Here is a 26,251-nt window from a genome sequence, read left to right on the forward strand (position 1 = left end):
ATGCGTACATTTTCAGTGATCGAGCTTAATTCATGAACAAAGAAAAGCGTATTAAAGTAAATCAAATAAATAGAAAAGACATTGATATCCGCGCTCAGTTAAACTAGAATGTAGTGAAGCACAAGCCAATGGCTTGCGCATTATAATTTACTGCACGTTTATTAGATTGAATCTAGAGCAATACAGCGTGATTTGACATCTAGCGGACAGCGATTCATATACCGCTTCATTACTGGCCAGCAGATGGCAGCTCGATCAGTACATCGGCGACCACCTGCCGGAGGGGGAATTTCAATGAGCGATGGCCGCCGTGGGAATTTCGGAGAACTTGTGATTCAACCATGAAGGTAAGCTGTTCGACGGTTGTTTGCTTCTCTGTCTGTGAGGAATGATAATTTGGTCGATTTTCTTGTATTAGTGTTGTGACAAGCGAATGAGGCATTTGAAACTGTTTGAGGCGAATGTGGTGGCTTGTGCATTATTATTCAAATCACTGTCATTGTGTGGGTGAGCTCTTCTCGTGCAGCCATACTAGATGCCTTGCATATCATTTAATGGTAAAAGTAAGTCAAAATAAAATCATTCAAGTGAAAGTCAATATTCATAATGCTTGACACGACAACATCACGTCACTGACTTTGAATTTCTTTTTTCAGACCCAGGATCCAATTGGAAGTTAATGCTTTCCATTGTGTGATAAAACTGATTCTGTGGTGTTCAGATGTGGAGAGTGAAAGATGATGATTTTTCACTAAAACCAAAGATAAAACAGTGTGAAAGTGGTAGCTCTACCATGAAAGTGACAGTGTGCTTCAGTGGTGTACGAGTGGTCGTCCCTTGTGGAGATGGAAATGGATCAGTACGGGACCTCATGCTCCAGGCTGCCTCTCGCTACAAAAAGGCAACGGGAAAGGTAAGGCAATCTAACATGCTCAAATGATCAAGCATGATTTGTAGCTGATGTGTCATGGGTTTTCCCCTAATTCAATTCCAGATCAACATTTTGAAGATGAAGACACACCATAATAGGTATATTCATGTTTTTCATAGTCACCTAGTCATATTGCACCATGTTACTCAATTTATATTTGTTGAAGAGCATTGTGTTTTACTACAATTCTGAAAGGGTTGTTAGCTATAAGTCACCTACCTACCAGAACACTTTTCTCTAGAAGGCTGGAGTTTGCATCAAGATAGAGTAGTGGCTGCAAAAAGTTTAGCAACTGTACAAACTGTTACAAGTTCTTAGGTGATAAATGCCTAATTGTCTTATTTGTATGCAGATATAGAAGGCATGTATATTTCATTTACTCACAAGTCACAAGCATGGGTCATTTATGCTCTTGTTTATTGTTTTCATCACTAAATGTGCATTTATTTTAAAAGGAAATATTGATTAAAATGTAGTTTTTGTCTTTATTTTTCATTCCTTTATTATTATTTTTCCAACACACTGCATCATGGTCATGGCATTGCAGCATGCTATGGCTGGTCATCATAAGGAAAATGCAGCATGACATTTAAAGGGACCCTCCCACCTTCAAAAAAGTTTATGAATTGGTATGAAAGTGATGTCGCTCGGTTCAGAAAGAGCGAAAACGAATATCTACCAAATTTCACCGAAAAATATTCACCGGTTTTCAAGATATTAGACTTTTACTTTTGTTTACTTTTTTGGGATCTCCGCTGTTTCTAGCGACTTTATTTTAGAAGTGCGGCGTTTGCGGCAGATGTTGCGCGCAAATAACATATACCACCGCGTGCTACAAAACGTTTTAGTCAAGCATTTAAAAATCGTTAGACATCTGCGCTGACGTCACACATTCAGAGGGGTATTCCTAAGCATTAGCCCCTCTGAATCAAAATGCTGCAATTTTGAAATTCAATATTTCCGATTTAAGGCATTTCTCGATGTTGTGAGTGCCGAAACCGGTAATTGTGAGCCAGGGACCCCATTTTGGCTATCTCAACTCAAATCTAATGTTAAGGTGGGAGGGTCCCTTTAACTTGGCCCACTACATACACTGGCATACAGCATCCTCAGCATTTGGGCAGCTGAATGAAAATATGGATGCTGAGCACCAGGTGCTGCTGTCTGCTGACCTCTGCTAGATCACAACAGTTGAGCATGTGGCCAGTAGCAGCTAAATATCCCATAATTGTATTTGATAGCTCGGTTGTGGGACTCTGATTACTGGTGGTCGGAGCCCAGATTCAAGCTGCTCTGTGTATGTGGTCGGTGGAAGTTGGATCAGTTGTGGCCAGCTGTGATTGGGGAGAGGCGTGGACCGTGCCGGACTTTTATGTGGGCACGTTAAATTTCTAATTAATTATCCCGAGAAACAATTTACCTATCGATCGGAGGGTGAAGATCAGAATCTTTGTTACAATATGCCTAGTGCGAGCTCTTACAAGGAGCTCACACTTGCACGGCCAGTTGATGCTGACTTGCGAGTGCGAACTCCGTATTACTGCGTCAGTTCGTTCAAAGCATTTAAGTCCCATTTTATTTGAGGAAATATTAAGAGTAGTAGGTCTTGCAATGCCCGTTTCTCCTCGGTTAGTTTTTTTCTCAGCTGAGCTCGTGTTTATCGACTTTGCTTGCTTCTAAAGTATAAGCTGCCTTGATCACGAGCTCAGAAATACGATAGGCGTAAAAGAATCGAGCTGATAAAAACTGAATGGAAAACTGGTAGGTTGGTTGGTAGGAAAGCTGAAATGCTCTTCTGAAAGACAAGCTTTTTTGCGTTACTTAATCTCGCACAGGCCTGGATTATCTCCGCCACATACCTATGTCCTATCTTTGTTTTTACTTTTCTGCGCCGTATTACTAGTTCCACTCATTCACTATTTGCTCCTGCTGGAGTTGTTAACCTTACACGCAGTTAGCAAGATGTATAATCTACAAGAGACTTCGACAAATCCCAAGAGGAAATGTACACTGTCACTGCATGTAGGTAACTCTTGCAAAGAAATTGTCCTGTGCAAGCTCTGCATACTTCTGAATGACTGCACGACATAGAGGACAATGCGTGCAGCTCTGTCATTCTGAATGTCTTCGGCAAATTCAACAGCTGATAGGAATCTACAGCGTACGAAAATGCCTGAGACGTGAAACACCAGCTCAATTAGCTAGAGGTTTTCACAGAAACCTCGTCATTAACGCATATATACCACTAGAGTGGGCTGTGCAGGTGCTGAGTTTCGGGAGCGAGCGACCCCGATGGAGCATCGGGACGCCGTTTGACTGTTGGACAGTACGCCTGAGGGGCGGGAGGTGCACGTTGAGGACTCCAGGTCAAACCCCTGGGGCGGACCAGTGAATAAATAAGACGCTGCCCTATCACACCACAGTCACACCTTCATAGCGCGTCGGGAGATGTACCTAATAATAACCTAGGATCCCTCAGTCTACGTTTGTTGGCCGACAAACGGAACCGGGCCGCCGACACAGGCCAGCGGTCGGCTGGCGCGTGCGTGACTGTCGCTGACCGCGTCTCTCGGCCGTCTCCCGGCCGTCTCTCGGCCGTCTCTGGCCGTCTCTGGTCGTGTTCTCTGGCCGTGCGATGAACTGTCCGGAGCACCGTCTGCCGCTGCCGGCGCTGTGTTTCGCACCAACGAACGGGGGCTGCTGGCATCGGAGGGCTGGTCATTCGGGATCCCTACTCTTTGAGAGTAACGTCACGTCATCCAGGGGAGCGCGGAGTCCACAGCAGCATCACTCTCGACCAGTGACGGGAGCGCCGGCCGGCCATCGGCTGACCCCTGCCGCCGCCCGGTCTGGCCATCTGCTGACCTCTGCCTCAACACTCGGCCGGCTGCAGGGACGGCGGCGCGCGGCCGACCCAGTGCCGCCGGCGCGGCCTCTCTCTCCTGGTGCTCTATCTCGTGCCGCTGCCGTGGGAGAGTCGGAGCGATAACGGTCGACCGGCCGGCCCGGGTCAGATGCCGGCGCCGAGCGGTGCCGTGGGTCCGCTGCCGTCTGACGCTGCGGATGGTGCCGAGCCGGCCCGCCCACCCGACCGCTGCGGCTGACAGGTGCGGCCGCACGCGACCCGCCGAGGCCGAGCGGCTCAGACAGCTCGTGCAGCTCGTGAAGCTTGCGATAGATAATGAGGGGATAATCAAGCCTGCGAAAGATTGTCAGGTCTGCTGACTTGAGGCTTGGTGTTGAAAGGCTCATATAAACTCATCGGCTAACGGTGGGAGCTTTCCTCGCCTTATTTGGTTGATTTATTTAGCCACTACAGGTAGTTTCTTTATTTGTTGTGGTTTTCATGTCTCTCTTCCGCTGCACACGACTAGCGATGTGTGTCCGTGCCTGGGTTCATTACGCCGAGTGCGGTCCGATCCACGGGCCAGCACGGGTCGCCGGCGCTCCGTTGACCCTTTATGTGGTTGGACGGACGCGCCGATGGCACCGATCACGTCCCGGAGACACGATGGCCTCCTGACCGGGCGCATTGTTCGTCGTGCACAATGGATGACCGGGCAGGGGTGCTCGCGTCTCTGTGGGCATTCGCGTCCGTGTGTAGACCTTTGTGGCTATGTAGACTTTCGTGTCTGCATGTGGACACTCGTGTCTCTGTGTGTAGTGTGTACTCTGTTCTGACAGGGACGCGTATAAGAATAGTTGGCCGACGGATATATTATGCTAGTCGTGGGATAGGCGTTGGTGGATTGATTAGTAGGGCGGTGAACGTTGAAGTCATGGACTGACAAGACTGTCATTCTGTTGATCTCCGTACAGACATCCGTATCAGTACTGGAAAGACTGCCATGGAACGACCCTCTGTGCAGACTTCAATAACTGTGTTGATGCTGAAAGGGACACGGCCGGACGGCTGGACTGGGTGTATTCGGATCGGCTCGGGTGGCGTCTCTAACCTGATGGGCGCCGCTCCACCAGATGACACTGGGTGACCTCACTGTGTGGGTGCAGCGAATCTGGCAGATGCCATGGCCCGTGGCATCTGTAAATAAATACAGGCCACTGAGAGTCGTCAGTCGTCACTCTGCACTATGCAGTGTGCTCTGGTATATGTCCGTCCCTAATGCGAGAGAAGTACGGGCTCGGCGCCATTGGCTGTCATGTTCTTTTGCTCGGGTCGGTCATGACTTGATGTCGCTCCGCTGGGAATATAGTGACGTTGGGCTTATCCGCGACAGCAGCTGGATAAATTTAAATTGAATGAATTGGTGACAATAATAGCGGCATATTCATAATGCTTTACTCCCAGTCGAATACGTGCTGCCTGGCTGCAAAGGAGTAGTTCTGCGTCGTACTCGTTTTGTTCATATGGGCTGCTGCTTACGCTTCTAGCTACTGGGTCCAAACCCATTGTTTAATCACTGTCCCCCTCTCTCATTATCACGGTCCCGGTTTGTCTCTGACCAACACTACCATCTGGGCCGGTGATACCGCCCCCATCACTAGGGGACGAGCGGGACCGAGCGGCGCACGATAAAGGTCCGCCGCGCGCACCTGGGACCGGCTGTTTTCATGGTCCGTATGAACCCGGTTCGTTTCGTGCTTCTGTGGGTATAATGCCGTGTTATTGCCGGGGTTAGAGCGTCATTAACCTGGCAGCCACCTGTTGTGTCTGCGGCTCGCTGCCCCCGGCGACGCGGGGTCGTTACCGCGGCTGGGCCGGCCGGCCGATCGGCCCCATAACGGAGCCAGATGGAGCGGGCTTGTTGTCGACACGGCCCTATCGGCGTTGTATCTAGTAATTGAACGATGCATTGGGTGATCAGGAAGTTGTTTGACGGATCTCTGTCTTATTTTGTGCGAGGTAAATGTTTGCTGAGGTGCTTTCTTGTCGCTGCGTTTTGGCGGCTGTGTTTCATCGCAGCACCTTGTGAAACCTTGTGAATTAGAGTTTAGGACGAATATTCGAAACACCAGGTACTTTTTATTTATGGTAGCTTTCGAAAGCACTGCGGCTTTCTTCCTCAGCCTAGGCAGTTAGACACACATAGAATCAAATTAAAATTAACAATTCATCCTAATCGTTCGTTTCGTGATATATCATTATATCTTGTGAATTAGAGTTAGCTGAATGTTAGAACGTAGAACGATGAACGTTAGGCGGTAGGTGGTGAGTGCTGTTATACCTGTTGGGCTGAGGTCGTGCCCTGGACTAACGTCTTGTGTTCCGTTTCAGCCGACCGACTGCTGGGTGTCTGTGCTCTCCCTGCAGTCGTCCGACGGCGGCCTCCTCGACCCCGACGACCGGCTCAGCGACGTGGCCGACGACCGCGAGCAGATCGTGGCCGTGTTCGAGGAGCGCGACGGCCGCTCGGCGCTCTACCGCGGCGGCGACGGCACATCGGCCAGCTCGGACGGCACGCGCAGCCCCGTCCAGTTCACGGTCAGTGAGTGGAACTACCCTATAGACTGATCTCTCCTATAGACTGACCGACGGCACGCGCAGTCCCGTCCAGTTCACGGTCAGTGAGTGGAGTTAATTCACTGACACACCACTACCCTATAGACTGATCTCTCCTATAGACAGACAGACGGCACGCGCAGTCCCGTCCAGTTCACGGTCAGTGAGTGGGGTTAATTCACTGACACACCACTACCCTATAGACCGATCTCTCCTATAGACAGACAGACGGCACGCGCAGTCCCGTCCAGTTCACGGTCAGTGAGTGGGGTTAATTCACTGACACACCACTACCCTATAGACCGATCTCTCCTATAGACTGACAGACGGTATGCGCAGTCCCGTCCAGTTCACGGTCAGTGTCAGCCCTGTCCAGTTCGCAGTCATTGGCTGGGACAACACTACACAGCACACAGTACACGCCTCAGTTCCTTTGTTCACATCCTCACATTCAGGCAGAAATCTGCCCTCAAAACAAAGGTGTGGTCCCAGACGCCGAAAGCCCTGTCCAGTTCACAGTCACTAGCGTCATGAATGTATGTATGTATGTATGTATGTATGTATGTATGTATGTATGTATGTATGTATGTATTGACATCAAAAGCCTTCTACATATGGCGTGGCGATTACGGCGTTCATAGTCCCTTTGAGTCTACTGATTATACATATACTTCATATCCTGCCTATAAATAGAGATACGTGCTCGATAGATTACCCAACAGTAATCACCAGTATAACGCCTTATGGGGCGACTAACGGAGCGAGCGAGAGGGTGGGCCTTGCACGTGCGAAATTTCGAGGGGGTACCTCCAACTGAATTGTGCACGGCACCCTACTAACCGGTCTCTAGCGATGTGCCAAATTTGAGCACAATCGGCCCAGCCGTTCTCGAGATCTGGAAGCGGCACCCTGCACGTGCGCACGTGCAAAATGGGTCCCAACTGACTTGTGCACGGCACCCTACTAACTGGTCCCTAACCGTGTACCAAATTTGAGCGCCATCGGTCCAGCCGTTCTCGAGATCTGGAAACGACCCCTGCACGTGCGCACGTGCAGCAGCACCCCAACCTTAACACATGCAGATGAATTATCTGATGGAGACTTAACTGTGTACCGAGTTTCAATTCAATCGGCCCAACCGTTGTGCCGTTATTGAGGTTGCAATTTTGGGGGTTCTTAAAAAATGTCCAACTTTACCACGCGCCACGTGCGGTGGTTGGCAAGAACGCATGGTGGCCATCACACCACAGAACTTTTACGTCCAAGTGACATTCAGTAAAGAAGACCGCTTGTCAATCGGATGTCCCGTTCCTAAGATATTAGCTTTTGAAGAGCGTCCCCACGGCCGGCCGGCCGTTCATACTCAGAAATTTCCGTTAATCTAAGGAAAGACTCCGCTCGCTTCGCTCGCTCCGTAACTAGGTGTTGGCGAATTACAGCACCTAGTGACTCTCGCCGGCCGCCGCCACAACGTTAAACAAAGGTGAAGGTCGGTCAAACCAAGGTGTGGGAGTAGTTCCCACATTGCATTAATAAAACACCAACTTCTGGCGGTCTGGCCTGCGGTACTACCGGTAAGTTCCACACAGTAACCGGACAGTCCCCCCGGCCAGCAACCCTTCTCACGGGAATACGTAGTTTTGTTGCGCGCGGGCCGCACAGGGGACTGAATGTCACCATTGCAATCGTTGCTATAGCTAGTGCTGGTGTTGGAACGGGTGTCGGTGGTATGATTGGTGCCCGAGCTGGTGCTCGAAGTGGTACTCGAGCTATTGTTGGTGCTCGAAGCGTTGTGGGTGCTCGAATTGGTACCGAACTGGTGCTCAGATTGGTCCTCGATCTGTTACTGTTGTGTGCGCTCTGTTTGATGCCCAAACCCGCCGCCCCCGGTGACCGCGCCGACCGACCGATGGCGTGACGGTCCGCCCGACAGTCTGGTCAGACGTGACCGTATCCGTGCCCCGGCGGCGCGCGCCCGGGTATGTGTGAGCCAGTGTGGGCAGCCGAGACGGCCGGCGCACACGGTCTGTCCGCCTCTGACACTGATGACAGGCTGATTGAACGGGCTGGCGGGGCGAGTTTTTGTGGACACGATACATTCGGACGCCCGACGAACTGCTCGCTGAGGCCCACGCAGAAGTGGATACAACGCACAGGCAGATACGCTCCACTGTGGCGCGAAAAAAAAATGTACAAGAGAAAAGAGAACAGACATTCTTTTGGAGATATTCACTTCAGCCGTGATTTATCTGCTGCATCGCCAATTTGACTCATGTCTAGTCTGATTTGGTTCCCCTGATTGTAGTTTACAAAAGCATTGTTAAGTTAATTTTATGTGTCCCATTTTCGATTCAAACGAGGAAGATCCGCCCGTTAGGCGCTATTAGCGTAAACAAACAATTCCGCTGCCATTGTTTTCATGACCGACTTGTTTTCCAAACGCGGCGGGATTGTCTCTTCACAGCCATTATTCGCCCCGGGACCAGATCGGTTGCCGTTTTTCTGTCGCCTTGCTTTCACATGGCTCGTGGCGGCCGGTGTGTGGGGTACGGTACTGGTCGAGTAGGTATGTGTTACTACAGTTCGGCCGGCGCCCGGAGCGCGCTGCAGCGGCGGCGGCGATGGGGCTGCCGCGGCGTTACCTCCTCCCCGCCCCCACTCCCCGGCCGCCCTCAGCGCCGCAGCACTTTCTCCCGTGGTGGGGAGAGAGCGAGCGGAGAACCGCCGGTGGGGAGAGCGGGGAGAACCGCTGCCGCCGCGAGCTCAGGGTGCCGCCGCGGAGCCGAGAGCGCGCTGGGACGTCTCTGGGGAGAGGAGAGGGGCGGGGCGGGGCGCGACTGACCGGAGGTCGGGGTCGGTCGGTCGGTTGGGTAACGCGCCGCGATGATGGACGGTGAGCGTGGCCTCATGAGCGGCCCGGTGGCGTCACCGACGACAAGCTGACGCCGGTCGGACCGGCGCGCCGAGTGGGTGCTGGTTTGAGGCTGATAATGCAGCACTGCAGCAGCCCACTGGGAGGCTGCTGGTCAGGGGCTTACGCTACAATAGCCCTCTACTGCAGGGGCGTCGCCGACGGGGGGGTCGGGGGGGTCGCGACCCCCCCAGTCGTCAGAACCGGGGGGGGGTCGACCCCCCCACTTTTGGCGATGCTGAGTATGCTTTTTTTAGCTATCATGTCAGGGAAGTTGGCGTCAGCAACATCAACAAATACAACGTCAGATTCAGAATCGCTTCAAGAGCTCCCTAGTCCCTATTGCTTATAGGTCAATAAGCTGTGGGCTAGAACATCAGCATGACAATATGATTTTAGTCCCTTTTTATCCCTCAAATGAGCGAGCGCGTCAAAACTGACCCAAGCGTTAGTCTGATTGTCAAAATAATGGTTTCAGTCGATTCGTCGGATGACGTATCAGTAGCTACGAGGTATGTGAAAAGCGATAATGTGAACACATATATATTGCACAAACCGGTTTCGATATCACTTCATCAGTGTGCAAATATATAAATAAAACACACAAAATACAAAACGGAGACGAAATAGGTACAGCACGTGCTGTACCTATTTCGTCTCCGTTTTGTATTTTGTGTGTTTTATTTATATATTTGCACACTGATGAAGTGATATCGAAACCGGTTTGTGCAATATATATGTGTTCACATTATCGCTTTTCACAAATGTCAAACTGTCATACCACAGCTACGAGGTACCTGGCTAGCCTCAGCCCTGCTACCCTCGGACCTGCCTGCATAGGGGAAATGGGGTCAGATGGTGGATCCCTCTGGGGCTTTCCTAATAAGACGCGCAAAAAGGAGTATATTGCAACGAAACTTCCAGTGACCTCGAGTTAATGAATTTTACACCTATTCTAAAAAAAAAATTGGCCCCATGATTCGAATATGGATGACCTTAGTTAACTTTTTTGAGTTTTATTTGCTTCCACTTACAAGTGTGGTTATTGGGGCTGATTTCGAGTTTAGCGCCCGTTTGAACCGTTTCAAGTAGTTTTGATAAATGATGGTTATGTAACATGTTACGAAGCTATCGTTGGTGGTTGTCAGTCACCCACTCTAGATGGCCGGCAGGAAGCCTGATGGTCGACCTGACCTGACCCGACCCGATCTACCCAAAATGCATGGAGTCATCATCTTTGTTCAAGACTATAACATCGAACTCGTACTCGGGACCCCGATAACAGCTACGGCTCACTAAGTTCTAGCAGGCGGCCAGATTTTTCCTACTTTTGGGCGTTGACCTAAGATGACCCGGCCAAGACCTTGAAATTGGGCATCATCAGCTTTCTCTCATCACGGGCAGCATTTCCGCTCTTCCGCGAAACTCTACCTCGATCAGGGGCCGAAGGCATGCCTTATGCGTTACGTTGGTAAACGTTTTACCTTAGCGACCCGCAAAATACGAATAAGAGCTACAGCAACACAGAAAGCGTATTCGATAGCTTTTTAAAGCTCATTCGCCAACTTCGTCTCAGATATGACTTCGGGTCTATGGCTTGTGTACCATAGAGTCCAAACAGCTAAACTGACGGATTTTGCCGAAACATTTGTTCTGTAACAACCTATGATTCGGTGAATGTGCATGATTACGGAGCGAGCGAAGCGAGCGTAGTCTTTCCTTAGATTAACGGAAATTTCTGAGTATTGCGTGGTTCACACCGGATCCGTAATGACGCCGTAACCGTTACGGACGTAATGAGCTAGAGATTTCTCAAGATTCCCCAAGCATTGTGACTTTTGTAGACGAAGTTGAAATGTGGCAACCAGTCGCCGTAAACTGGCAGCGTCCACCGTACTCGTTACGGAACGTAACAGAAGTTGGGAAAATTGAACTTTTCGGCTCGACCGGCCGCCGTAATGACTTTTATCGACATGTATCTCCAAAACGGTTTGACTGTTTGATGAGCGGTCTTCTTTGGGGAGGGGCTGCATCCTTTCTACCCTGAACTGTGCTATTGATATCACTCATGAGTGCCTGTTACAGCACGTGCCACGTGCGACGAGAGAGGTTCCAAAAGAGCTCGTCATACCATAACTCGGGAACGGCTGAATGGAAACGGTTCAATATTTGTTTGTTGTTTTGGCTGGGTGCACACTACACATCCCGTGACCTTAGGACGATTTCGAATTGCCTCAGCGCGTGCGCACGTGCGCACCCCTTTTTCACATCTCGGGATTGGCTGTGCCAACCGCGCCCATATTTGGTATGCTGAATGACATCATGTTTATATGCAAATTGCACAGGTTGACAAAACCATTGATCAGCACGTGCGCACGTGCGTGCCCCTTTTTCATATCTGGGGATCGGCTGGGCCGATCGCGTTCATATTTGGTGTGCTGAATGACACCATGTACATATGAAGATTGAACAGATCGGCAAAGGCATTGGTCTGCACGTGCGCACGAGCGTACCCCTTTTTGGCATCTTGGGATCGGCTGGACAGATAGCGCTCATATTAAGTATGCTGAATGACACCAAGTTTATTTGCAGATTGCACAGGTCAGCAAAAGCATTGATCTGCACGTGCGCACGTGCGCACCCCTTTTTCATATCTGGGGATCGGCTGGGCCGAAAGTGCTTATATCAAGTATGCTGAATGATGACATGCTTATATGTAGAATTCACAAGTCGGCAAAGGTATTGATCGGCACGTGCGCACGTGCGCACCCCTTTTTCATATCTCGGAATCGGCTGGGCCGATAGCGCTCACATTTGGACTTTGGTATGCTGAATGACACCACGCATATAAAGTATGCAGATTGATAAGGTCAGCGAGAGTATTGGTCGGCACATGCGCACGTGCCCACCCCTTCTCACATGTTGCGATTGATTGGGCTGGTCTGGGTAGCGGGTAGCGGTCTGCTCGTGTGCAAGTGCGGACCTTTCTACTTGAAAAAAAAAATCGTATCAACTCGCCGATTTTTAGGCATTATTTCATGTAGGTATGCCTTCAGTATGTCACAACCTACTTTGTGTCTCTTGAGTGACGTACATAAAATTCATGTTCCGTAATTACATTTCACTCGTTTATTTAAAGATAGCATTTCCTTCGTAGGCCTAGCCTAGCCCTAATCATGTAGGTATGTTTCAGGTCAAGTTCAAAGTCCACAAAATAAATTCCAATACATAGATTCTCGTGCCACGTCTTTTATGCAGTTCTGAGTCAACTTCGCTGCCCATATTGCCCCTGCTAGACTTGATGCTTGGACGGACACTGCACCGCCTCTTCGCAAGCCAATTGAGCAAACTGTACGATCCGTACGTTGATCTTGCCCATGGATAGCAGCGATTCACGAGTGTAGAAAATGAACTTCAGCGTTGACCAGCATAGGCATGTTTTCTTGTTTATGCCAAAAAAAGGATAAAAGATTCTCTGTATAGTATCATGCCCACAATTGTAGTTAATTAACAATGATATGCCTCCATACAATTATAAACCACTATGCGAAAGTGATAGGAATAAATTTAAAAAGAAGAGAGCAAAACCAATTAAAATTATGACGCACCGATATTAAGAAACAGCTCTTAGCTTTAGCCCATTTTTCGATTGTTTATAAGCAAAATAGTTTTGGCGCACTTGATTCGAAGGACGGCGCTCAACATGGCAATTCCCGGTGCACACCGAATCCGTAACGAATACGGCGTTACGTCGCCAAAAAATCGAACTGCGCATGCGCATTGCATTGTGCCCTCCACTTTCAAGATATTATTTAATCGCCGACGTATTCATTACGGCACGTAACGGTCATTACGGATCCGGTGTGAACCACGCATATGTATGAGCGGCCGGCCGGCCGGCCGGCCGGCCGTGCGGACGCTTTTGCGAGGCTTATATCTCAGCAACCACTTGACCGATTTACACGCGGTAATTTTTGTAGGGTAGCTTCATTCCTTCTACCAAGTATTGGACTATTCCCGATGCATGTGGGTGACCCCTTATGCACGTGCCACGTGCAAAACGAAGAGGTGTCAGTTTTGTAATTGTTGCAATATCTCGGTAACTACTTGGCCGATTGCGCTGAAAGTTGGCATGTAGGTAGGCACCCACTAGGCACTGCATATCCATGTGCCAGAGTTGGGGTGCTGCTGCACGTGCGCACGTGCAGGGGTCGTTTCCAGATCTCGAGAACGGCTGGACCGATGGCGCTCAAATTTGGTACACGGTTAGGGACCAGTTAGTAGGGTGCCGTGCACAAGTCAGTTGGGACCCATTTTGCACGTGCGCACGTGCAGGGTGCCGCTTTCAGATCTCGAGAACGGCTAGGCCGATTGTGCTCAAATTTGGCACATCGCTAGAGACCGGTTAGTAGAGTGCCGTGCACAAGTCAGTTGGAGGTACCCCCTCGAAATTTCGCACGTGCAAGGCCCACCCTCTCGCTCGCTCCGTTAGTCGCCCCAAAAGGCGTTATACTGGTATTCATGTTATCACCATCGTTTTTGTTTCGTCGAAACACGTCGCATGGCTTACAATTTGAACTGAAAAACTTGAATAGAAAACTTGACATCAGGTAAAGGTCATGACCTGACCGGAAAAGAACCTGCTGCATATGGAAATGGATCGATCTGTGTTACTGAGCTGAACACACTCCAGGTGCTGTCATCGCTCTACAACGTCTCCATCAAAAGTTGTTGTCGAAAATGTGTTAGAGACCTTTGATGACCTAATGACTGACCATTTCAGTCACCACTGGTCATTAGCTGCACCTTATCACTAAAATGAACAAGGTGTCATGGCTACAAAAGTATCTAGCGTTTTTAAGCATATTCTTTCAAAGCAGAGGGCATCGTGCTTTTTCCCATATCTTATCATGATTGGTGAGGTCACATACCTATTTGACCTGACTTCGCTTCTCAGATGTAAAATCCCAGATTCATGAACTGCTGGCACTTATAATCTCATTCATTACACCAAATTTCAGACTCATAGGAGTCAGGAGATAATCTATAGGAATGACAAGATTGCAGTTCTAAGAGGCATTAAAACTGAACTTGACATGACATTGTGACCTGACCTCAGGTGACCTCAGCTTGATTTTTATGCACGATGCAAAAATGATGTACAATAAGATATACCGCTGCTTTCGCGGCGCTGCGCCGAGGTTTTTCTCCGGGCACACGAAAAAACCGGGAGTGTGGCTAAAAACACCCCTACCCATCAAGACGAAGACCGGAAACCCGACCCCCCCCCCCCACTCAAAAATCCGTGGCGACGCCCCTGCCCTCTAGGATTCTGTTGGTCTGAGGTTGACCCTGTCGGACCGAGAGGCTGGGATATGGCCCGTTGGGGAGATGCTGGTCGTAGTTCTGAATTAACGTGGGGTTGGGAAGGGCTTGGTAGGTAGGATACGTTTCTGATTAGCGATCGATTCACTCGACTCACCTGGTGACACATTTCTTGAAATCATGTTCCATGCTAATTGTCATGTCATAGCGTTACAATGTTATTTGTTCTATCAGCCCATTGCTCGGTCGAGTATCATTCATTGAACATGACCACCACTCTGAGTCTGACGAAATGTTGCGACAGTAATCGTTCCTTGTATTATCCCGTGGGCATACATACCTGTACTGGTTGCGGGACGTTTACGACGCGGCTGAGTTATCGTCCGCGCGCGGACTGGTTTCGTGTTACCTTCTACGGCTCCAGTAATTAGCCGGCCTCTGGCGGACCTTCAGTGGCAATGCTGCTGCGCAACGATGGTGCTGAATGAATACATTATGCAGCGTGCCGACTCAGCTTCAGTAAACGTGCCGCTGTTTGCTTTGAATGATTGCCATGTATGATCAAGGGCTAGGATCAATAAAACTGATATTGTCAACATCCCGTACTCTAGCACGGAGTGGTTGTGAACGCTTTCAGCTCTTCCAACGAGTATGCATGTATGCGTCGCCCGACATTGTTTTTGTATTTACATCGCGCCATAGCGTGCCCTACCTTACCAAGCCGTACTTGCCCTGACCCTTGCTGCTGTGCTCGTTTCAGAACGGCGAACACCAGCCGTACCCGACGTTCTCGCGTGTCGATGTGGAGGTGACTGGGGAGCACGAGCCCAGCTGTCTGCTGCAGGTATGCCCCCTCCCCCCAAATGTCGTATTCTCAGTAGGGGATGACCGTGAACGCTGGGATGGCTACTACTGATTCATGTGGCGCCAGACACCCGCAATTTCAGCAGCCAGCGACTTTGTCGCTAACTTGTCTTATTTCAACGCATTCTTCGAATCTGAATGTATTTTCCTTTTCTTGCTTAGTATTGTCTCGCTGTCAACAAAATCTTACATTTTCTCAAGCTTTTATCAAGCCTGCCTGCTACTGCCATTGCATTGTCTCAGCCATCTGTGCTCGTGCGTGCACATAGCTCGGGCATGTATCTACGTTGCCGCACTGTTACTTCTACGTAGTCGCCTGTCACTCTGTCTATTTGCTAACGTCCGTCCGCTAATCTGTCTCTCCACGTCCGTCCGCCCCTGTCCGTCCAGGTGCGCCGCGGCAGCGAGCCCACGCTGAACCAGGTGTGTGCCACCCTGCCGCATCTCGCGCCGCCACCCCTGCGCACGGACGCCAGCAAACGCTGGTCGGCGGCGCCCATCATCGATGATGACATCCAGGCCAGCTCCACGCCCATCAAGGTGGGGCCGGGAGCGTAGTGGAGACGGCCGGGGGGGGGGGGGGGCCTGACTGGCAGTGCGGCGTGTCGGGACGGGCGTGAGAAAAGGGCGGGATGACTGGAACATTTTTTCTGTTTTTTTTTGCGATGAATTTGAGGGAAAATGAAGATAAAAACGGCGCTTCATTTACTTAGACTTTCTGACACCGTTTACTTTTTCCATACTCTTTGAACCTCACCGGCCATCCGTTTGACGCCTACACCGATAACGTTTTGGTCTGACGTGACCAATCCTCCGACCTCAGACAACCGGTCTGTCCCTGTGGCCCCGTGACCACTGCCCGGCCTCTGGTGGCCCTCCGTGACCCCAGCTCGCCCTCTGCTTCCCCAGAACACCAGCCTGGAGCAGCTGACTCCCCCGGGAGAGCGCCAGGAGGCCTCCGGTGACGAGCGGGAATCGGGCGCCTTCTCCCGGTTCGCGCGCGACTCCCATCGATTGTCGATGCAGTTCGGCGGCAACGGAGACGCCATGTGGAGGTATGAACCGCTTCCATAGTGTGGAGTGGTGGCAGGGGAGAGGAGATCGGGGACAGAGTGAAACCTGCGAATAGAAAAGGAATGCTGGAGTGAACGATTTTGATGAGGTTAATCCGTATCTTGGGATAGCAGATATGCATATTACACCGGAGCGAGTAGTCAGCACTGTCGCCGCTATGAGCAACAGTTCAGCGAGTGGTGCAGATGGCCTGTGTGTGCGCTTTATAAAGTCTTGTCTCCCAGCTGTGTCACATGTTCTAACACATATTATTAATTCCAGTCTGGCCTCTCACACAGTCCCGCGACCTTGAAAATGACACTAATCCATCCTATCCAAAAGAGCCCCAGGTCCACTGACACTTCAAACTACCGGCCCATAGCTATCCTTCCTACTATAGCCAAAATCACAGAGCGAATCGTTTATGAGCAGCTCTATTCCTACTTCACCGAACATCACCTTTTCTCCACATGTCAGCACGGGTTCCGCACAAACCACTCGACAGAGACAGCACTCCTCACCATGACTGACAGGATGTTTGAGGCGATGGACCGGAGGCAGGTGGCGTTGCTGTGCATGTTGGACTTGTCCAAATGCTTCGACGTCATCCCTCACGACCGGCTACTGGAGAAACTCCAACAGTATGGTGTCGATACTCGCTGGTTTGCTAGCTATCTCGGTGACCATTTTCAACAGGTTGTGACGCGGACACCGGACGGTCGTAGCATGCTCTCTCAACCATTGGCCAACCCCATTGGCACCTACCAGGGATCCGCCTTGGGCCCCCTGTTGTACAGTGCATATGCAAATGACATGCCGTTGTTTCAGCCTGAGAGTGTCTCGCATGCCACGTGTCTAGTGCAGTACTGTGATGACACTCAGTTGGCCGTGTTCGGTAGCCCCCGGGACGCTGACGCTCTGGTGGCGTGCATGGAGCAAAATTTAGCAGCGCTCGCAGTTTGGCTTCGTAAAAACGGTCTCAAAGTTAACGCAGACAAAACTCAATTATTGGTCATCGGCACACGCCAAAACACACGGCAACTTCCACCCATCACGGTCGATTTTATGGGCGCCACCATAGAGCAGTCACCGACGGCGAAGAACCTTGGCGTCACATTTGATGCACACCTGTCGTTTGACACTCACGTATCCGAGGTCGTGCGCCGCTGTACAGGAGTGTTGAGTGGCCTCTGCCACACCAGACACTACCTACCCAGGGACACGCTAGTCACGCTCGTGCAGGCTTTGGCTGTGTCAACGATTCGGTACGCCATCAGTGTTTACGGTGTCTGCGGTGTCACGCAGACCAGTAGGCTTCAGAGGCTGTTGAACTTCGGCGCTCGCGTTGTCTCGGGTCGCCGAAAGTTCGATCATATAAGTGACGTCATGAGAGAACTGCGATGGCTCTCAGCTGAGAACTTGTGGCGATTTCAATCAGTCATGCTGCTGAAGAAGATGCTCGCCACGGGACAGCCCGAGGTTCTGCGTGCTAGTATAGCGTGTCGAGGGAGCGTGCATGGCCGCGGCACTCGACAAGCCGATCATCTGGACACGCCTATGATCCGAACGGAGGCCGGCCGCCGTCGATTTCTGTATAGCGCTGTGACCATGTATAACAGCCTCCCAGCAGCACTCCGCGAGCTAGGCCTGCACAGATTTAAGAAGGAGTACCGGGCGATGCTGCTGAGGGAACAGTATGGCGATGACTAGTTCTCCCTGTTTAAGAAGAACACTGCATGATGAGGTATATTTTTACACGCTGTATGGTCGTATATTGTTTGTCTGTCCTGAATGATGTGCATACGATTCCCAATTCCGTGATTATTGGACACGACTGCCAAGAACAGCCATTGTATGATGGAAAGGACAGTCACGATGTGAAATAAATAAATAAATTGCATAATATTGAAATTAGATAGCATTTGAATTATTATATTCAAGGCAAGTTTTCAGTATATTTCGTTGTTTAGAGTACAAATAGCCAGAGGATGTAATGAGTTTTTAAAGCATATTTTTAGTTTTCTTCTGCAGTGCTTATAGAGTATGATTACCGTCTGCAGGTGGGCGGCCGTGTCCGGCCGGCTGCAGGGGCTGACCAGTGACCAGTGTCTGCATCCCATCTCTGTGTCGTTATGGTTCTCCGCTCACCACTATGTGCCGTGTTATCCACAGATGGGCGGACGCGGCGGGCCGGCTCCAGGAGGCCGACCTCCAGGAGCGCCGCTGGGAGCCGGTCGGCGCCAACCCGTCACCGGAGGGCTCCGGGGACGACGGCGACGAGCTGCCCCCGCAGCAGCAGCAGCAGCCGGCGCGGCTGGTGGTGCTGACTGACGTATCGGGACCGCTCGGTGGGTGCTGAGTTCCGACCTCTCGAGTTTCCTTCCCTTCGCCCGCCCGGCGTGACAGTGGGCTCACAGGGCGGTTAGGTGCCATGACTGGGTGGGTAGGATGATATGATTATTCGGCTCAAGTTTTAAGGACTTGTGTCGAAAGATTGTGGAGATTGGAGATTTCATGCTTTTGACACACGGGTCACGCCATATGCCCACCTGGCTAGCCATTATTCTATTGATTCCTGCGCTGTCCCGAAGCCAGGCATACACTTGCGGTACGTGCCACCCGTGTACCTATAGTAATGCAATTTAAGTGATACCGGACAGTGACCCCTCCCTCGCGCTATGTCCAGGCATGCACGTGGTGCCGGACTGTGACGGCTCCGGCCGCGACTCTGGCCTGCTGGTACAGCGTGTCGAGCCGGGCAGCGCTGTACAGAGAGACGGACGGGTGGCCGTCGGGGACCGGATCGTGCAGATCAACGGACACAGCCTGAGGAACATCAGCTTCCAGAGGTGGGTGGAGTGGGGTCCCAAACGGCGGAGGGAGGGGATGGTGTGGGGGGAGGGAAGTTGTGTGCCTTAGGCTCGTAATATGACATGTCTGGTAGTTGTATTGTTAGCCATATAGTGACAGCTGCTGTTTCTGTCCTGGTGTGTATCGGAGAATGAATGTAGCTTGCATTACACCTTGATATGTGTCTTACGCCCATATCAGTCAATCTCAATGGTCTGTGCGCTCCGTAGCCTATACTTTATGTTTATATGCACAGTGGTTTTTAACTAAACTTGTCTTAAAGTGGCGACGATTTTCGCCCTGACATCTTTGCTGTCGGTCTGACCGTCCAGCCCTCCTCCCCCAGGGCGCAGGAGATATTCCTGAGCGCCATGTCAGCGGGCCAGCTGCGTCTGCTGGTGGAGCCGGGCGCGGCCGACCCCCCTCCGTCCGCCGGCCCGGCGCTCGCCGGCGGATCCCGGGTGGCCACCGTCATACCCACCAAGAAACCCGTGTCGCTGTCGTCTCGGACCCAGAGCGTCATCCAGTCGTCCAACACACGCAAACTGGGCCGCCGACTGACTGTGACGCTGGCCAAAGGAGCGGCGGGACTCGGGTTCAGTGTCACGACACGGGATAACCCGGCAGGAGGCCACGCGCCCGTCTATGTGAAGAACATACTGGCACAGGTGTGAGGTGTGGAGGGGAGCGCTGTTTGAGGGAGGGTGGTGCTTTCGGTGAGCGCTGACTTATAAATAGAAATGGGCCAGAATACGTTTGCGAGCCGATAAATGCAGTGGCTGTGGACAAGATTATCTACGTGTCGCGATGGTTTTTCACAATGCAACCGCTACTTGTCTATATTGTCTGTCTCCTGATCTACCTGTATTGTCTGTGTCTGTTATCTGACCCCCTGTCTCTGTATCAGGGCGCGGCGGTGTAGGACGGCCGACTCCGTCCCGGGGACCGACTGTATTGTCTGTATCTGACTCCCTGTCTGTCTCACACTCTCAGGGCGCGGCGGTGGAGGACGGCCGTCTCCGTCCCGGGGACCGTCTACTGTCTACATATTGTCTGTGTCTGTGTCTGACTCCCTGTCTCTGTCTCTGTCTATCTCAGGGCGCTGCGGTGGAGGACGGCCGACTCCGGCCCGGGGACCGTCTGCTGGAGATTGACGGCCAGCCGATGGCCGGTCTCAGTCAGCAGCAGGTGGTGCAGACGCTGCGCGCCGTTCCGCCCGGTCACTCGGTCCAGCTGGTCATATCGCGGCACGAGCAGGACGAACAGGGCGCCGGCACCGCGGCGACACCGGCCGGCGGGGCGGCCAAACCGCGGGAGGACGCCAGCCCGCGACTGCCCCGGCCGCTGGTCAGTGAGCAGGGCGGGGGAGAGGCGTGGAAAGGCGCCTGTTTGTACATAGATAAACGTTGGTGGAGTTTGGGTTGGGGTCGACACTGTTGGAGGAGCAGAAGCATGGCGCTGAAAGAGTGAACTAAACGTATGCCTAAAGTGTTGTACCTAGTGCAGCTGTATGCAGGGTAGGGCATTACAAAAACACGGTACCTAGGCGAGACGGACGTAGTGAATGCTGTCAATAGCTAGTCCCCAGCATCTTTCGCATCACCTACGGAAACCCACACCAAACGAGACTCCAGTGTTCGGTAGCGTCCCCCTTATTACCCTGACGTGTGACGTGTACGCTGCCCCAGACGCCGCCCCAGCCGACCGGCGACCTCGACCGTCTGACACACTCTGCTCAGGTACTGCTGCTACTGCATGACTGACGACGGCGGCTGGTGACTAACCGGGGACGAAGGACTGACGATGTTGGGGGCTGGGAAACTGTTAAATGTGTGCTCGTATATTTACTGACTATGTAGTCCTGGATACTAACTACTGGCTGCGTGGATGGTGGGTGACCCCAGCAGTGGACGGTTAAGAGCCTCGGTGGCATTAAGGTCTTATTTCCTCTCAGCAGGAATCGACCGGGTGAATGGAGACGGTGGATGGCAATGCCCTCAGAATTATCTGCTGACGGGGAATATGGGGTTTAATGAGCCGACTTTGGGTATTGACTGACTGCCTGTCGAGGGCAAAAGACTGACTGGAAGGGTGACTTACTCAGCACAATGTCTCGGTACTGTACTGAACTCTGCTCTGATGCTGGTTGGAGAGACCCTTGACTGACTTAATCAACTGCTATGATTTCCTATTGAATTATGACTGAAGCTACCCAGTAGGCATGAGTTTATTGTAGCGCTGTGACACGAGTGGTCAGGAGCTAGTTTGCTGTCACTCGTCCCCCTAACTGTACCGTTCATACTGCACTGTACATGATACCTGCCAGCAGTGCACGCTATAATTATTGCCTCTGGGAATTGGCAAACAATACAGGCATTCAGTTTTCTTGTCTTTGACGGTTTTCGAACCTGTATAGTGTGTATGAAGGAAGCGTTTAGCTGATGTCAGTGACAGTGGAGCGTCACCGTTTGTCCTGTGTCACTGACCCCTTTGGCCGTCCCTTCCGCAGCCGCCGGAGCAGCGGGAGACAGAGTACGAGTCGGAGCCGAGCCACGACAAGGAGGTCCTGGTGTTTGACATCCCCGTGCACGACTCGGAGCGCGCCGGACTCGGTAAGCAAACGCGACTCTTTGTGTGAGGAATGCGCAGCTCAGAGGGCTGGCTAAAATACGCCATATTGGGAGGGTGATCAGCCGGCGTAGGTTTCAAGGTACCGACAAAAGCTTAGAGCTTTTCATTGCATGTTAGGTCGCATTTTGCGGTAAGGTGACCATACAATAGTTAGGAAATGTACTACAAAGTTAAGTGGAATCTGGCCCCGTTGCCAATCACCGACGCTCACTCCCCCGTTGGGTATGCTCAAACGGTCAACTGTCATTGTTTGATGACCAGTCTAACGGAGTTCGTTCCCCCTATTCAGGTATCAGTGTGAAGGGTAAGACGACTGCGAGCCGCTCTGGTCCACTGGACGTCGGTATCTACATCAAGAGCGTGATCCACGGCGGCGCGGCCAGCAAGGACGGCCGTCTGCGGCGGGATGACCAGCTGATAGACGTCAACTACAGCCCGCTGCTCGGCCTCAGCAACACAGACGCCATGGAGACGCTGCGCAGGGCCATGTGCCAGGAGGTGAGACGCGGGCGGGGAGGAAGGCAATAAAGTTAGCGCAATTAAATGTGTTTATTGCGTGCCACGTAGCGTGAGTGCGGTAGGGTGGTTCCTCCCCATCGTACCTAATTTCAGGATCCACTGGCCTAATTTGTTTGAGTGCCCAAAGGTCCCTACCTCATATCTCTGTCCGTATTCCAGCACTGACCATCTTTCCCTAATGTTCCATCGTCTGTGAATGTAACGCTTTGACCCGTCCCTCTTTGCCCAGTGCTCCGTCTGTGCCAGCCACTGACGCCGCCCCACCTGCGCCGCTCCCAGGGTCCGAAGCCTGGCGTCATCACCCTGACAGTGGCCCGCCGGCCGGAGAACATGACGTCGGCCGTCAGCGGGCGGGACTCGGTGGCCAGCATGCTCTCCAACTCGTCCGGAGAACTGCTGTCGGCCGGCTGGCGGGCGGCCGGCTCCGGCGACCAGTCGGCCTTCAGCGAGGACTCGCAGGTGACGGTGGTGGCCCGCCAGCCGCCTCCGCCGCCGCCCCCGGTACCGGCCCGGCCCGACCGGCAGCCCGCCAGCCGGGCCAACATACGCAACGAGAGCTACTACCGGGTCAGTCGGCGGGGGAGAGCAGCGTGGAAGGGGATGGGAAGGGAGGAGGGGTGTTCGGGTCACGGTCTGTTGTTACTGAGTTTGTCGTTAGGTACAGGGTGTCCCATAAGTTCCTTCTCACCTAAGTTTTTCTTTAAGAGGCTCTCTTATTTAAAGCCACGCTTAATTTATTTTGTAACTGAGCTTTTGGGGTTGCCATGGCAACTGTGAATGTGCTCCACGGTAACTAATTCGTCTAGACAAAATATTTTTTGCCAGAGAGTTCACTTCCTTTGGAGACGGCTTACGCCGCAACATAGAGGTCTCTGATACGGGAACGTCTCGGTATTTAGACCGCACTGGGCCATTCACGACGGTTGAGGGTGATTGAGGCCATCCAGTATGTAGCCAATGTCTGTCGCTAACTGGACGCACAGTCAACAAGTGACGCCGATGATTTGTCGGGAGTGAATCGCTGCAAGTTTATGCTCTTTTTTGTCAGCTTTCACGAGTGAGCCATGTGGCCAAAACTGTGTGGCGCCAAAATGGCCGTCAAAAAGGTCTTAGCGTTAGAAAGTTGGTAAACAGGCTTTTCAGGATGTATTACCAGCTGTCTAAGAGTATCATTTCGGGGTACCTAACTCAAGGTGACTTAAGCTCTACTTACCGGAGGGCTCAAAACAGTCAAAAACGTCTTAAAATGGCCAAACATGTGTTTCGTTATGCCTGAGGCTAAAAAACTGGAGGGTCGATGACATCAATGTGGTCATCTGGACTACCTAGTCCGTGCTCGAGATAAAACACCCGTCCAAACCCCAAAACGGTCCCATATGGGCGACGGAAAAGGCCTTTGTGTCATCCAGCTTTATTCCTATGCAAAAGGCCAGGGTCACGGTAATGTGGGGTAATATGCGTCCAGACACTGATCACGTTGCGAATGATGCTCTAGAAACAGTCTTGGGACGCAGAATGCTTCTCCAAGAAGATCTAGGAGGAGTTTCAGCTTTCTAGCTTAACTTGAACCGCAAGTATGACCACATTTTTTTAGTAGAAAATGGCATCCGGGAGGTCGTAGGCCCATCTTCAAGCAAGACAGTGCATCAGTGCAGGGGTCAAGCAAAGCATAAAAGCAGTGCCAGGAGACTGTGATAGGCGTGTGTGGCAAGATCACATCCCAGGCAACTCATCGGATCCAAATTTCATAAAAATGTGTTGGGAATATTGAAATCGAGGCTCGTCGAAGCGAAGCGGTGTTCCAGCATTGAGGAGCTCACGGCGCATGCCAAGTCAGTCTGGGCTAACTTCAAGCCTGCTATGCTGCCAAACATGCCGGTTGGCATGTCGCAGCATGTATTCATGTGTTTGCTTATGAAATGGGGAGCACATTGAGGGGTTATAAACATATAAAAACGCAATGTACTATGTTTTACACGCAAACAAAAGGTGAGAACGAACTTATGGGACACCCTGTAAGGTGACTGTGCTTTATCCGGCCCTAAAATATATGCGGTAATGTTTTTAATCGGCTTGCGATATCCCGTTGGAGCTACCTGCCTTTCTACCGGTATCTCTTCGAGTTGGTCACTTGGAAACGACGCTGGTGACCTTTAAACCTGGCACGCCTTCTAAGGTGTTGCCTTAATCTTCAACAGCACCTTTGTCTGATTCATGTCTCGACATTCCATAACGTTACCTCCCTGACCTTCGCCTCGTCTCACATCACTTTGCGTCTCTTCCCCCAGGCGACGCACGACACTTGGGATGCGTCGGCGATACAACACCACTTGCTGGACACCACTGGCAGCACCAGCACCAGCGGCGGCGGGCCGGGGCGGCACCAGGCTACTGAGACGGGCACCAACACCGCTGGCACCACCGCTGCCACTGGTACCGTCACGGCGGACTGCGCCTACGCCAGCCAGTGAGTGATCAATGATTAATGAAGAAAAATTGTTTGGACCGTTTTCCTCGTTGTGTCCGCTCCGTAGCTTTAGTCAGTCATCAGTTTCCGATACTATCGGCTTTCGGTATTGCAGGATGCTCGAAGTCTGTGGGATATTATAATCTAAGATCACATTCTAAGCACATGTTTGTGATCACAAACACCATTTCTCTCTCCCCACCCGCCAGGACGTCGCTGGAGCACGCCGGCGTGGGGTTCACCCGCGACCAGCTGGGCCGTCAGTCGATGAGCGAGAAACGACACGCCTCCAAAGACGCCAAGAGCACGGACACGTACCAGCGCACGAAGCGGGCGCGGGAGGAGCGTGAGGCGCAGCGGAGACAGATCGAGGCAGAGCTGCGGCTCCAGGAGGCTTCCGAGCGGCGGAGGGCAGGTTAGTCAGGGTGCAGGGAGAGGGGTTCAGGACTCACCACCACTGGTTTATTGTCGTCGCTTGAATGCTCACCTTTGACCAAATATATGTTGACTGTAAATCTGCCGGTTTCAGTGGCTGTCCGCTGAGCTGTTTCATTGCACGTCGTATTCACTCAGTTGGTATATGTGCGGTTACACCGGGTTGTTTTCTGTTGTGCAGAAATGGTAGGTCCCAGCCTGGGTCTGAAGAAGTCCTCCAGTCTGGAGTCGCTACAGACCATGGTACACGAGGTAAGACCAATGAACGCGGCTCAGGGCACCTCGGGACTAGGCGATGTTGGCAATACGGGCAATACGGCCCTGCCGGCTAATTTGTGTGGGTGTGATATGTTGCTTGGGTTTGCTTTTTTACTGTTAACCCGTCTCTGTGTGTGTTTGATGTGTGTTTGTTGGCGTGTTTAACTGCCTGGTGTTTCTATGTGCTATGTGCGGCTGTTGTGTGCCCGTCCTGCGTCTCTGGCCGCGCGGCCGCTCACTGTCCGGGCGCGGTGTCCCCAGCTGGCTCTGGCGGAGGACGGTCAGCCCCGCGGGCCGGCCGGAGCCGGGCGCGGCCGGGGCTGTAACGAGAGCTTCCGCGCGGCCGTGGACCGCAGCTACGAGGCGCCGCTGGGAGCCATCCGAGACCGCATGGAGACCCGTGAGTGGGAGAGGGACGGGAAGGAGGGTCAGGATGGAGATCTGTGCGTGGGAAAGGGAGAGGAGGGAGAGGAGGCACGGGGAACGATAGGCTTGTGGAGACAAGTGGAAGGGACAGGAGGGAGCTGGTAGGAAGATAGGAACGTG

General features: G+C 52.0%; 1 protein-coding gene across 1 annotated transcript in view; it reads left to right on the top strand.

Annotated features, from left to right (window-relative positions):
- Window positions 1–267: 267 nt before the first annotated feature.
- Window positions 268–26,251, top strand: part of LOC122365697 (partitioning defective 3 homolog B-like) — a 30,461-nt gene continuing 4,477 nt past the window's right edge. Inside the window, exons 1-17 of the mRNA XM_043337129.1 lie at window positions 268–347; window positions 657–913; window positions 6,168–6,374; window positions 15,389–15,472; window positions 15,883–16,032; window positions 16,402–16,547; window positions 18,718–18,893; window positions 19,232–19,394; window positions 19,742–20,063; window positions 20,494–20,742; window positions 21,905–22,007; window positions 22,316–22,524; window positions 22,825–23,112; window positions 24,834–25,012; window positions 25,222–25,427; window positions 25,629–25,699; window positions 25,967–26,105. Coding sequence (XP_043193064.1) covers window positions 722–913; window positions 6,168–6,374; window positions 15,389–15,472; window positions 15,883–16,032; window positions 16,402–16,547; window positions 18,718–18,893; window positions 19,232–19,394; window positions 19,742–20,063; window positions 20,494–20,742; window positions 21,905–22,007; window positions 22,316–22,524; window positions 22,825–23,112; window positions 24,834–25,012; window positions 25,222–25,427; window positions 25,629–25,699; window positions 25,967–26,105 — 2,884 coding nt within the window. The 5' untranslated portion in view covers window positions 268–347; window positions 657–721. The remainder of the gene's footprint in view (window positions 348–656; window positions 914–6,167; window positions 6,375–15,388; window positions 15,473–15,882; window positions 16,033–16,401; window positions 16,548–18,717; window positions 18,894–19,231; window positions 19,395–19,741; window positions 20,064–20,493; window positions 20,743–21,904; window positions 22,008–22,315; window positions 22,525–22,824; window positions 23,113–24,833; window positions 25,013–25,221; window positions 25,428–25,628; window positions 25,700–25,966; window positions 26,106–26,251) is intronic.

The sequence above is a fragment of the Amphibalanus amphitrite genome, unplaced genomic scaffold, assembly GCF_019059575.1.
Source record: "Amphibalanus amphitrite isolate SeventyFive unplaced genomic scaffold, NRLGWU_Aamphi_draft 000758F_arrow, whole genome shotgun sequence".
In the NCBI taxonomy this organism is placed as follows: Eukaryota; Metazoa; Arthropoda; class Thecostraca; order Balanomorpha; family Balanidae; genus Amphibalanus; species Amphibalanus amphitrite.